Source organism: Neolamprologus brichardi, chromosome 2 (assembly GCF_056152115.1).
Source record: "Neolamprologus brichardi isolate AB-2024 chromosome 2, ASM5615211v1, whole genome shotgun sequence".
NCBI classification, from domain to species: Eukaryota; Metazoa; Chordata; class Actinopteri; order Cichliformes; family Cichlidae; genus Neolamprologus; species Neolamprologus brichardi.
Window position 1 is genome coordinate 21,442,437 of NC_142105.1, and position 12,685 is coordinate 21,455,121.

Consider the following 12,685-nt stretch of genomic DNA (forward strand, 5'->3'; position numbering starts at 1 on the left):
ATCTCTCTTTTCGAATAGCAAGAACGTCAGTGACTGCCGCGCGTTCCTCGTCATATAAAAAGCTTTATCATGCGCTTCACCCTCTCCACAACACGCGAAATACCGCCAAGCCGCTCAGCTGCATAAAGAGGGGGACTGAAGAGCCTCATGTTTGTCTTACAGAAACAGAGAGCGAATGGGATAATGAGGTAGACTGGGGAGGAGAGACAAAGAAAAAGAGGACGTGACATTGTTTTGCTGCAAGACTGGCCGTCGTTCATCAGTCTGCGAGCAGCGTGGTGTCCTCCATCTCACTCTCCCCAGTTATTTTTACCAAAGTGCTGCTGCTTTGATCAAGCCGACATCACAGAGAAGGAGATGGGCATAAAGACATTGAGAGGGGGGTTAATATTGGAACACAATTGACGGCTTGTCACTTTTTAGCTCCCAGGCACCAACATCGCCAAGTAGTTAGTTAGAGAGAGTAAGATAGAGAGGGGGTAACACACATATACACCTCCAAGAGCTTTTTGTGTGCTAAATAAATAACAACCACTGATGTAAATTGGTGTTTCCTGTAGTGTGCGGCTGCTCCCGGGATGTATTTTTCATGTCGAGGCATTTTAGAGTGGTTTCGGAGCGCAGCATGTACAACTAATGAATTTAACCCCCCGAAACTGAGTGTAAAATCACACAAATGCACAGTTTCGCTCTCATGCGCACATGCTCACTGGGAAGGGAGTCAACCATTTACCTGACCACAGGTGAGCCACGTACCAGGCGGCTGATTGCCACCCACGTCTTCCTCTTCACACAACTGTTCTCCACCCACCGGGATCCAAGGGGAGGCGCAAGGGGCAACATCAGGCTGTAATGGCAAACTATCAGAGACATTGAGGGTGCAGGAAGCTCACTGCTGGTCGACTGATCTCCGGCGTTTCATTGACAAGGCCTCACATGTTCACTAGATTTGTTTTATTGGGGGTTTTTTTTGTTCTGTTTGCTCGTGGTAAACACTCACCTCTTGTAACAGGCAGCTACTGCCTCTGTCACACCGAGGCTGTCAACACAACATTCAACCTGCAACGTAATCCCCATCACACTGAGCTGCACAGCATACAGATACACACACACACACACACATGCATGCGAGATGTACTGTATGTATGAGCAAAATAGATGTACTCAGAGGCAGCTTAAATGCATATAAGGGCTGTTAAAGCTGTGTTTATGGGAGGCATTTGCATAGTGTTCACAGCGCGTTCTGTTTCCCATACACACACAGGCGCAAGCACACACTCCTAAGAGGCACTTCTCTACCACAAACACTCTCAATACGCCTTCCTGACTTAAAAAAAAATGAAAGAAGCTTGATTGAGGCAAAACAAGAAAGGCTGTTTTTTTTCCCATATTTCCTGTTTCAATAATTAATATGCATGAGTTTTATGGCCGCTTAAGATGCGATCAATTATTCATTAACAGCATGTTAATTGCATCCACAGTCGTGAATATTTAACCAAACACTAAATCAATGAGGTCGAATGAGCAGCAATATGGACACTTTATAAGCTTTGCCAAAAAATTAGGTTAGGCTTTAATGAAAAACAGGAGAGAACAGATTGAAAAGGGACAAAAAAATGTGAAGAAAGAACCAGCTTCACAAAAGGAAGGGAAGTTTGTGTTAGAAAGCAAACAACTGGAATAAATGCATGATCGTTGTAATATTATAGTCAGTAACTCTTAGCCTTTTCTCCCGTTTTGTCTCTTTTTTTCTAATCTCCTTTTTTAAATGGAGAGGATGTAATCTCTTCATCTTTGCCCACTGTAGCCAGCCTTTTTTTCACTCTCAAAGACTCCAGACTCCTTTGTCCTGGATCTTTGTGTGCTCGTGTGTGTGTGTATGTGTGTGTGTGTCTGCGTGTCACAGCGGTGTCTGGACAGTGACATTTCTCTGCTTGGATAACCATCGCGCCCTCTGTCCCTCTGTCCGTCCAGCCATGACGCAGGGTAATGTCACCTGTCAGTCTCAAACTCCTACTTACAACCGCTGTCCCCCACCCCTCCTCAACTCTCCCCCCACTCCATCCGCATGGAACTTCACCACCCGTACACCACCTTCTCACTGCGACCCTAACTGCCCCTTCCCTGGACCTCACCTGGGGTACAAAGCCCTCACCGTCTTCCTTTTCCTGCTCCTTTTGTCCTCTTCTCCACTACCTCATATGACTCCATATCCTCTTGGTCTTTCATTGCACATATCCAAATGGCAACCCCACCCCTTTATTCCCCCTTATTTGCCCCCCTAGGACCCCAAAATATGGCATAGGAAGACAGCACATATAGCACTAGTCAAAGTCAGGGGGGTGGGAAGTTGACTTTTTGACTGGGCCCAGTTGCATTCTGCGCCTGTTTTCAATTATTCTCCTGGCACTGGCAGGGTGGAGGTTTATGCATTATATGGGAATGTAATTGACTATAACTGCCCTCTTAACATTAACCAGGTGTACTAGCTGAGTGTGTGAGATTAGGCCCCGGGACTTGGCTGTTATGGAGTGTTGGCCTGTCTGTGAGGTTGTGTTGTTGTTGATGTATTTATATCCTACTCCTTTGCGGTGCCGCCCATTACCACCGCATTTAGATGTGCCTTTCCCCAACTCTGTGCGTGTTTCTGTGCATGCCTGTGTTTATGCGTGCGTGCACTAAGCTCCCGCTCACTCCTTTTTGTGCAACTTCCATCATGCATCTGCCTGTGTGCGTGTAAGAGTGAGAGGGAAAGTAAAGAAAGAGGCAGGATACAGATACAGCCTGCTTCAAGGGGGGCCTGACTTTACAAGGACAAAGTCAAAATGGGCCCATTCACAAGGCTGACATGCTGTGATTTGTATGTATAGTGGTGTGCAGCCTGCAGGGCACTAGCCCAGGGGCTATCACAGACACCCAGACCAGTACACCAGCAGGGGGAGGTGATGGAGGCGAATCGAGAGTGTGTGCGTGTGTGCGTGCATCAGTGTTTGTGTAGAGAAAGAAGGGTGTGTGATGGAAAAAAAAAAGAAGCATCAACAGGCTGTCAATCAAGCCCTAGCCACAGCTTGTCACTCCTCGATAGAGCTCATCCGGGGGAGAATGGGAGTCCCTGGGACCCCGAGAGGAGAAAGGAGCAGGTGCTGGAGGGAAGGCGGAGGCAGGAGGGAGGAGGTGACTGTCTGCCTGTCTCAGTGACTCAAGCTTGATTTGATATTTGATACCGAGCATGTGGCATTTGAATGCAAATCTATTTTGATTGTCTCACCGTCTGATAGGGTTAAAAGGAATCTATAGGGGATATGCATGCGTGCATGTGTATCAGAGGGGCGGCTGGAGACATTCACATGCACAATATAAAAAAGAGAATTATTCAGATGGATTATATTACTGACCATTTTGCCTGCATCAAGCAATCCCCCCTCTGCTCTCAAAGTGATATACAGATATTTAATAGAATAAATACAAAAGGTAAAAAGGTCAGAGGTCACACAAATGGGCCATGTAGTCATCATCGCCTCCTTGATGTTATAGCAGAACTGAAAAAACTCAACTGTGTGCACACACATGATGTGCACGTGTACATCTGAAAATCTGAGCCCGTGCAGGATAATTATTTTTCCTGTATGCACGTGGAGGATTGTGTTTAAAAGCAAGCATGCCAAGTAGGTAGACAGACGGACAGATAGATCGATGGATAAAGTCGGTATTACTGCAGTATGGAAATCTGAGGCTCAGTTCCCCTCCCAATTAGAGTAGTGACTTCTGAAATGCCATAATACCCATTAATTAGCAGGCTGCTATTTTCTCAGTGATTTGGCTAATTAGTCTGCGAGGCTCTACACTATCTGGACCATTATTATTGGGCTGAAGCCATGCAAGCACACTCGCGTGCACGCCCGCGTTCGAGTTGGTGCACAAATACGAGTGTACTCACTGTGTACCTTACAACTGGTAGCGCAGTTGAGACTAATTTAAGTGGCATCATTATTTGCTTGCGGGACAGCATAAAAGAGTTTTAGCTGAAGAATGGTTTGATGAGGAGGCAGACACACACAAACACGCACATTGCCCTCATCGTTAGCTATATGGTCTTCGTAACATGGTACTGATACTGGCAAAAGCCCATCCTACTGTTAGAAACATAAGGAAAGCTTTTCAGCCCTCTGTAATGACTTGGCATGTATGTGTGTGTGTGTGTGTGAGAGAGTGTGTGTGCAGCTCTCTCTCTCTCTCTCTCTCTCTGCTTCGACAGTCCATCAGTGTCTCCCACCGGACAGACAGGCCACTGACACAGCACCACAAGGCCAGGAAACCTCTTCAATCACTCCCTCACTTTTCCTTCTCTGTCAGGCAGCAGAAAGGCGTGATTGATCTGTTGTTTCATCACCACCATGATAAAAGAAAGAAGTTGCTCTTCTTTCAGTGTGTGTGTTTGTGTTTGGCATTCACCTTCTTAAAACTTTATTAATCATCTTCATCAGTAACACAGCCCTAACATTGGTCATCTTATACTTTGCATGTGTATGTACGTGTGTTTGCGCGCACGTGTGAATGTATGCTCGCACCCCTTGCAGCCCGGTGAACTTCATAAGTGTCCCATCACCACTTTAATCAAATTACTTATGAACCAAAATTGACAGTTTTCATTAATTATAAAGGATTATTCTAATTGCGATTCAAATTTATTCATTTAGAACAGACGGCATTCAGTAATGTTTCAGGAAATTTGCATATTAAATGGAGAGGGTAGGCGATTAGCTATGCTAATGTATGCATGATTCCTTATTTTGTGATTGGTGGGCCATATGTAGCAGGCTGGGGGTGTGCAGGTGAGGAATCTAGAAGGAGCTGTAATATGTTTGATAAACACAGAAGGATGCAAGGCCAAAACATACACGTGCACACATATTTGCACACACACACACACACACACACACACACACATCTGTGTTCAGTATCAGTCTCCCTCCGTCACACACTCTTTCTCTGTCTTGCATTTTCTCGGTCTCACCCCGCTCCCTGTTTCCACATTCCTCCCTCAAGACCCATTGGAGGAAACAACTTTTCACCCGAGAACAAACATGGCACACTAATTACGTTTCTGATTTCTGATCCTGCTGCATTTAGAAACATAACCTTGAGCCTGTGTACAGTCACAGTCACAGTTATGATTTAATGTGGTGTTTAAATGGAACAAAAAGAAAGAACTTTTGCGAGCGGCACATTCATCCCCACAATGTATGGGGCCGGTCCAGGGTTGACACAGTGCTCTTAATCAAGCTATATATAGTCGATGCATTATGCATTAAGTTTAACATGTGCTTAAATCAACAGTATTCAATATGAATGCATCAGTCTTTAAGTAAGGCAGAGGGGAGAACAGTTAAGGTAAATGACTGCACGGGGAGGTACACAAAGCAGGCTGAAGGGCCCGGTCTCACACACACACACACACGCACACACACACGTGCGCGCATGCATGCATGCGGTCACACACACCCTTCGGCTGTGTGGCGGTGTCAACCCAGGCTGATGACAGGGCCATTATTCACTGGTCAGTCCCACGAGGGCAGGGTTTGGGCTGGACAGCGTAGCAGCGCGTCCCAGCATGGCAGGACAGCGGTGAGGTGAGAGGGACCAGGACCCTTCATTACTCCTGTGGTTGGGGGCCTGGAGCCTCTCTTTCTCTCTTTGTCTCTGTCTCCATCAGATTAATGGGCCAGGCCCGACAGAGGAAGTGTTTCAATCAGTGCCGCCTGCCAAGATTGTCCATCACCTAGACAGCCTGCTATTCATCATGGCTTTGATACACAGATGCACATACACACACACATGCACAGATGTTTATTTGGTTGCATTTTTCTGTGGGTGGTTGTGGCGTAAAGCCAGCCCACAGGTAGCGATCTTATCCGGCTACAAGTTGTCGAACCGGGCGCTCTTTTCTCCGTCATCAGGAGGGCTCTCATTTCCTTGTGTCACAGCGCTCGGCGCACAACTTCTCAGCTGAATTTTGAATGATCTTTTTCGGATGAAATGGATGAAACACAATTGGTTAAGTGTCTCTGGGACTTCTGTCCCCAAGCTGGGACTTGAGCTCCGGATCCAGGGGGAAGCAAGGAGAGATCTTTCCCCAAGCAGAGCCTCTCCCCGAGCGGCAAAGGCACAGCGTGGATCCCCCCACGCTCCCTGACCCGTCGTCTCCCTCCTCCTGGGTCCATTTGTTCTGAGAAATATTTAACGACAGGGCAAATTCAACCGACATGACGTGCACACACATCGAGCAGATAAAGAGGAGGATGGGACGATGCGTGGAGTGAGCTCGAAATGAATTTTTCAGCGCAGTGAGATGTTCTATTTGAATAAATCATGACACTTAAGATAGACATGAGGGCAGTATAGAGGTGCCCACCACTACTTTGAGGAGTAGCACTCCAAAGGAATGAAGTGCGTGTGCGTGTTTGGGAACGGGACAGAGAAAAATGGCCTCTCTTTGTCCATTTACTTCAAAGTTTTTGTGTTCAGTATTATTTTTTTTACATATTTAGTTAAATATTTTCTGTTTTTAGTCAAGTCACATCACTTTATCTTGCACTGGGTGTTTCTGTCACTGTCTATCTAAAGTGGGCCATTGCAGACTATTACAGGCTGGTGTCCGAGACTGAGGGCCAGGCCCAGAGACAGACCTGGTTCTGGATTATTAATGTCCCCCCAACCCCGTGGAGCCAGGCCGCCTCCTCCACCCAGTGCCACCCCCCCTTCCTCTGCACTACACCCCTGGGGTCAGCCTGCATGGCTCCTGGTGCAAGGCCCCCCTCATAAATCTCCCTAAATTAGTGTGTGTATGTGTGCACGCGCACGTGTGTGTGCCTCCATGCTTAAACATATACTGCAGGCAGGGAGACAGGTCACCACAAAAACAAGCCAGTCAGGCTCTCGGTTGAAGTGTCAGTGATGCATGGCGGAAAGAGTGCAAGAAAGAGTTGCAGAGGAAAGAAAGAAAATGAGAAATGAAACACGAGGGGAGGAAAAGAAAATATACAAAACAGGAGTTGAAGAAGATATTTGATTCCGTGAGAGCGCCAGACTTCGCTTTTAGTTTGGTTGCCTATTTATTGCTCCTTTACTAGTTTTTTGTGCTGTAACATTATATTTGCTTACAAATATTTACACTTAATTTGAATCTGCCTCTGACTTCATTAGGATTGATTTCCTGAGCAAATCTTAATGCTTAATTGCTGAAGTGCAGGAACTTCCATCCTTCTACCTGCCTAGATTAGTTCAACATGTCCCACGGTGGTAACAGGCATGGGGAAGTGCTGTTGTGTCACTTAGTTAACCCCGGAGACAAATGGCTCCCCTCCGGAGCACAGTGAATTACACACCTCATGAAGCATATTAGGAGCCAGACACAGGGGCTTTTCTTCTGGAGATGATCTGTACAGCAGAAATGGATGGAGGGAGAAGAGAGGGCTGAGTTATGGTATCACCCGCAGCCATTTTTACAGCGCATCAGCATCAGAACAAAACAGAGAGAGAGAGCGAGAGAGCAGCATGTGGAGGGGCGAGGGAGAAATAAACAGCAAAGAGATGTCCAACAAAAGGTGGAAAAGATAAATAAACCAGAGCTGCGGAGGAAGATAAAAAACCCAGAGTTTCAAAGTTATCTGTGTTAGATTTGACAAGGAAAACAACTCTTTACCTCATTTGTGGTTAATGTGGCAAAATTATTAGAAAATATAACAGCATTGTCCCTCGGAGGCTTCATTGCTGTTAGCTAATCACTTAGACAATCTTTATCACCACAGTAATAATATTTAGATGCTACAGGGATTACTTAAAAGTTGTGTTATAATTGCTTTTCCTTGTTTTGTTTTTTATGGGCAGAGGGTGAGTTTGTGTTTAATTGCTCCAAAGTGACAAATAATGCCCCTTATGATATGATGAAAGTGTGAGATCATTAAATTACTACGCCGACTGGCTGCGTGTGTTTATTCGTTCAGGGTTTTTTTTTTTTTCTGCTTTTACAAATTTATGCCATGAGGCTTCAAGAGGCCAAGCAGTTATTTTCACAAATTCACTTCCACAGCCATTTCTAGATTTGGAGAGGGGGTAATTACGTGAAAGCAAAATGGTTTTATTTCATTTAATCCAGCCGGCGCAGCAATTTGCACTGGTAATATTTGTAGCTGTGGAGTCTGCACAGTAAAACAGCTGAAACTCACAAGAGTTTCAAATACAAACAAGGTAGAGGGAGGCTGTAATCGAAGCACGACCGTGCGCGGGAGACAAGGGTGCGTGTAAAGCAACTGAAAATTGATGTCTTCAGAGAAGATGCTGTTTTATTTTTACATTTACTATGTGTAAGATTTAAAAAACATCATATGCTGGCCTGAGGAATATAAATACAGAAGTAAGGAGGCAAAATCCCCAAACACACACACAAATGAGTTGTCAGGTTTTCCAAGTGCTTTTCGGCGTTCAGCTTATTTGTTTCATTATTTTCTATAAATCTTATACACCTACATTCCCCTACGTCTCCCTATAGTAAAAAAGTAAAGAATTAAAGATACTGACTTTGGTAGGACTGACTGTGTGGGTCCTGAGCCTGATAAGATGTAATGTGACCATGATTATTTTGCTTGGTGTTCCCATTTTCTTGGACCAAACTACTCTCACACGCCGCCATGTGCATGGAGAGAGTGAGAAGCAACAATTGTTAAACATCAAATGGGTCCCCTATTGATCAAAAGGCAAAGAAAACAGTATAATAGGGAGCTGAATTGAGCAAATGAGAGAATTACAGGCTATCTGTCCATATTTACCGGTCAGCTGTCAATCAGATTATCCATAAATCCGTATGGTAATCTCCTTGCTAATGCATATCCACCCCCCACTCCTACAGCACACACCCACACTCTGTTGATCCATGTAAATGTGTGCCAGTGGTGATTCTAGTTCCCTCGGCTCTCCCTGGGAGACGAGATGGAGCACAGAGGAACCAGCTCGCTGCAGTTTTGTAATGTTTCCACACGGCTGACTCGAGACACCTTAAGTCATGTAAATAATGAATCAGATGATGCGCGATTGTGGGAGATCCGCATGCTGACATATAGAGCAGCACATGAGGCGCGCTGACTTTCTCTCGCTGTGTTTCAGGAGCAACCCAACCCCCTCCTCCAAACTCTAATATTTAGCCCTCTGATTTGGTCACCTCTGACTCGGCTGACCCTAACTTTTCTCCTTCCACTTATCCATCATCTATCTGTCATGAATAGCAGAGCAAGAGGAGGAGGAGGGCAGTTGAAGAAAGCGTAGAATCGATGAATTAAACAGGAGGCGCAGCTAGGAAGGTGGAGTATGTTGGACAAGTGGAGGTAGGCCACAGCTGTCTGTGAGGCTGCTCCCTGACCTCGAGGAGACAAGAAAGTTGGGAGACCCTCAGTCTGTGGGGTCTAACAGCCACTGTAAAAAAAAAAAAAAAAGGGGGGGGGGGGGGACTCCATCTCTCTGCTTCATGAATTATTGAGATATTGGCCTACAGCTTCTAAAATATACAGGAGGGTGGTCTGTCTCTCCTTTCAGATTTCACATACTGTCTACCTCGTCTCTCTGTCTATGTTTCTATCAGTTTCTCCTCTCACTTTCTGCCTCCTCTGTTTTTTCCCCTCTTTTTCTCCCCTCCCCTTCTCATTTCGATTTGGCCGCTCGAGCCAGCGAGACTGTAAATCAGAGCACAAACAAAGCCAAAGAATAAAACAGAGCATCAGAGAAAGACAGTTTGTTATTGAGAGCACATAAGAGTCTTTTTTTTTTTTCTTCTTCTTCTTTTGCTTCAAGAGGAGCATCTACCACTAACCAGCTGTCACGCATTTAAAAGTTGTCAGGGATAAATTCACGAGTTCTTGTGTTACATCAGATGCTTATAATGCACACAGCAGTAGGCTGGCCCTTGGAATGAGACATAACTCCAGCTTGTCCATTTATCTTCTTTGCTCCTTTCTCTCTCTCTCTTTTTTCGTATCCCTAGATGAAGCAATTGTCCAAGGCACGCTGCTACTTACAGTGTTTCTCTTGACATGTTTCTGTATGTGTGTCTGTGTGTGCCCGTGTGTATGTGTGTGTGTGTGTGTGATGCGCTCACTTGTGCATGATTATATCTGAGGCGGTTGGCTCCAAACGCGCTGCCCAGTGCAGAATCCTAGCCATAACAAATGAACAGAGGGGAGAAAATAAGACATATGAAAGAAAAGCTGAGCAAAGGAGTGATTCTCTCACTGGCTGGTCGAGATCTGTATTGTAAGCAGTTTCAGCTGTCAGCACTTCTTTGAGCTACCTCAAAGGGAAGTGGGGGGGGGGGGGGGGGAATGGGGGGCGGGGGGGTCGGTGGTGGTGGCGTGTGTTGTAGTTTCATTTTTCCCCTTTTGAGGGTTCCTGTTTATTTGTACACGGCGCTGTTTATTTTCGCGGCTCATTTGATTTCGGTGTTTTTTGTGTGTTTTTGTTGTTGTTGTTGTTTTTTAAGACAGACAGACAGCGCAGAAGGGAGAGTGACGAGACGTACAGTAGTGTAGGTTCAGTTAAAGAAGAAGTTGTCAGGCTTCGAGCCCTGAGGTGGGGCTAGGGAATAAATTGTCAGCCGTCCCCCTTCCTGCTTTTCAGCCCACCCCCACAACTCTCCCCTTTACTCCTCCGACCCTCCCTCTCTCCCCCTCTCTCCTTCCCCTCCCTCCCTCCTTCATTAAGTATTGATGCGGGTAGCCATACTTGCCATCTCAGCCTATTAATAATGCATGGCAGGTGCTGTTGATGTGGTCTCTCACACTGAGATTGAGAGAGGCAGGAATGACAACACTATGCTGCAGAGTAGCTACAGCACAACCTCCGTCACACGGCTGTGCAGCTGTGGGGGGGGGGGGGGGGGGGGGGGGTGGTTCTGCGTCTGCCCTGGTGAGTTTATGGCAAGCTGTGACAGCAGCTCCAAGAGATGGATATACAAGGTAGCATCTTACTCAATATCCCGGAGCTGTTTTTACATAGAAAAGTGCCTTTGTCATAAACAACTGATGGATGATGGTGGGATAGTGTATGAGCCTTGTCTGCCACTGCTCTTTTATTTGTTTTATTTGTGTTGTGTGTTTTATTGAAGGGAGCTCGCACTGTTTCAGTGACTCACAGGTGCTGTTGCAACAGCTCATTCGGTTCTCTTGCTGTTTGTTTCTCTTGCACGTGCAGGTTCTTCCTCAAGTTCTTCCTGAAGTGTAACCAGAACTGCCTGAAGAATGCAGGGAACCCTCGAGACATGAGGCGTTTTCAGGTGATACATAACTGTCTGAATGCCTAGCTCAGTATTTATAGTGGACAGGAGTAACACTTCTGTCTGTTTCTTCTTCTTCTTTCTTTTAAGGCTGCACACACAACCACAGCAGAATCTCCTTCCTTTCAAAGAATAACAGAAAGAATTCAAAAGATCTCTTTCTAGTAAAAATGTCCAGAAGCCACAGAGCATAAATGTTCGAAAGTTACAAAAGAATTAATAAACAAATGTCCTGAGGACTCAGAGAAAAGCATCACAACAAAAGAACGTTCAGTTCTAAACCCACATATGGAAACGCCACAAACAAAGCTGCAAAATGCCTCATGAAACGATAAGTAGATGTGAACCCGTTAGGAATGATAAACCCAGCTTTCTATTTGAAAGCTCTTCAAAGCATCTTTCTGCTCTTTGCTTTGACAACTCTACAGTTTTGGATGACTCCTACTGCTCTCACAGCTTTGTTTTTGGTGGCAGCCACTGGCTCCTTTAAGGGAAAAAGCTCTGAGAATCCACTGTGCACACACTTCCTGTTCCTTCTGGAAGAAAGGCTCGCCACTGGCAGCCATCTTGGCAACAAATTTGGTGGTTATTTTGAAGCCCCTGTCTAAGTGAATGAGGAAATAGCAATAACTTTAATTTCAAAGGGACATAAGTGTTGCATGTCTAGAATCACCAGTGAATCAGTGAAGTTTTCCTAACAAGTTACACTTTAACTATTCATGTTATAATAAAAATACAAAATACTTTGCACGTGCATTTGTGCATCTAAACTGGCTAATAGATGTCCAGATGTGAACAACCTCCATATATGCATTCAAGGAATTCTCCTATGAATTTCTATTACGGATCATTGGTGTCATGTGTCTAGTGCAGAGAGCTGCTGGTAAAGGTAGAGAGGTATTTAGCAGCTAAAGAGCACGCCATTTCTATCAGAGGTTGGTGGAGACCAAAGCGTAGCTAAAAGGAGAGTGCTCCACATCTACAGGATGTGTAAGTAGGCAACTGTAGGCTATGGTTTCCTAATACATCACCAACACATACTGTCTGTTCCCAGCTATTTTCTTAAGTGACCAAAGTGGGCTTTTTTTTAACTAAACAAGCACCACAGATATGGTAAAGCAAGCAACATAATGTCAAATTAACCCCTCTGGGACAAAAAATAGTGGAAGTAAAACTTAAAAAGTGTAAAACATACTGGTCATAAAAAAAAACCAAGTCCTTAAAGTCATGAACGTGTGAGACTATACGAATAAATATTATAATGTAAATAGGAGTATTTGTTAAACGTGGGTTAAAGATTATGTAATGTGTGTAAGCGTGTGTGTGTGGGTGGGAGTGAATCTCAGGGTACACGTATGTGTAGCGCAG

The 12,685-nt window shown here is 45.2% G+C and overlaps 1 protein-coding gene across 5 annotated transcripts in view; it reads left to right on the forward strand.

Annotated features, from left to right (window-relative positions):
• Nucleotides 1–12,685, forward strand: part of ebf1a (EBF transcription factor 1a) — a 55,507-nt gene that overhangs the window by 18,298 nt on the left and 24,524 nt on the right. For all 5 annotated transcript variants that reach the window (XM_035911046.2, XM_006781701.3, XM_035911053.2 and 2 more), the window contains exon 7: nucleotides 11,236–11,317. In XM_035911046.2, coding sequence (XP_035766939.1) covers nucleotides 11,236–11,317 — 82 coding nt within the window. The remainder of the gene's footprint in view (nucleotides 1–11,235; nucleotides 11,318–12,685) is intronic.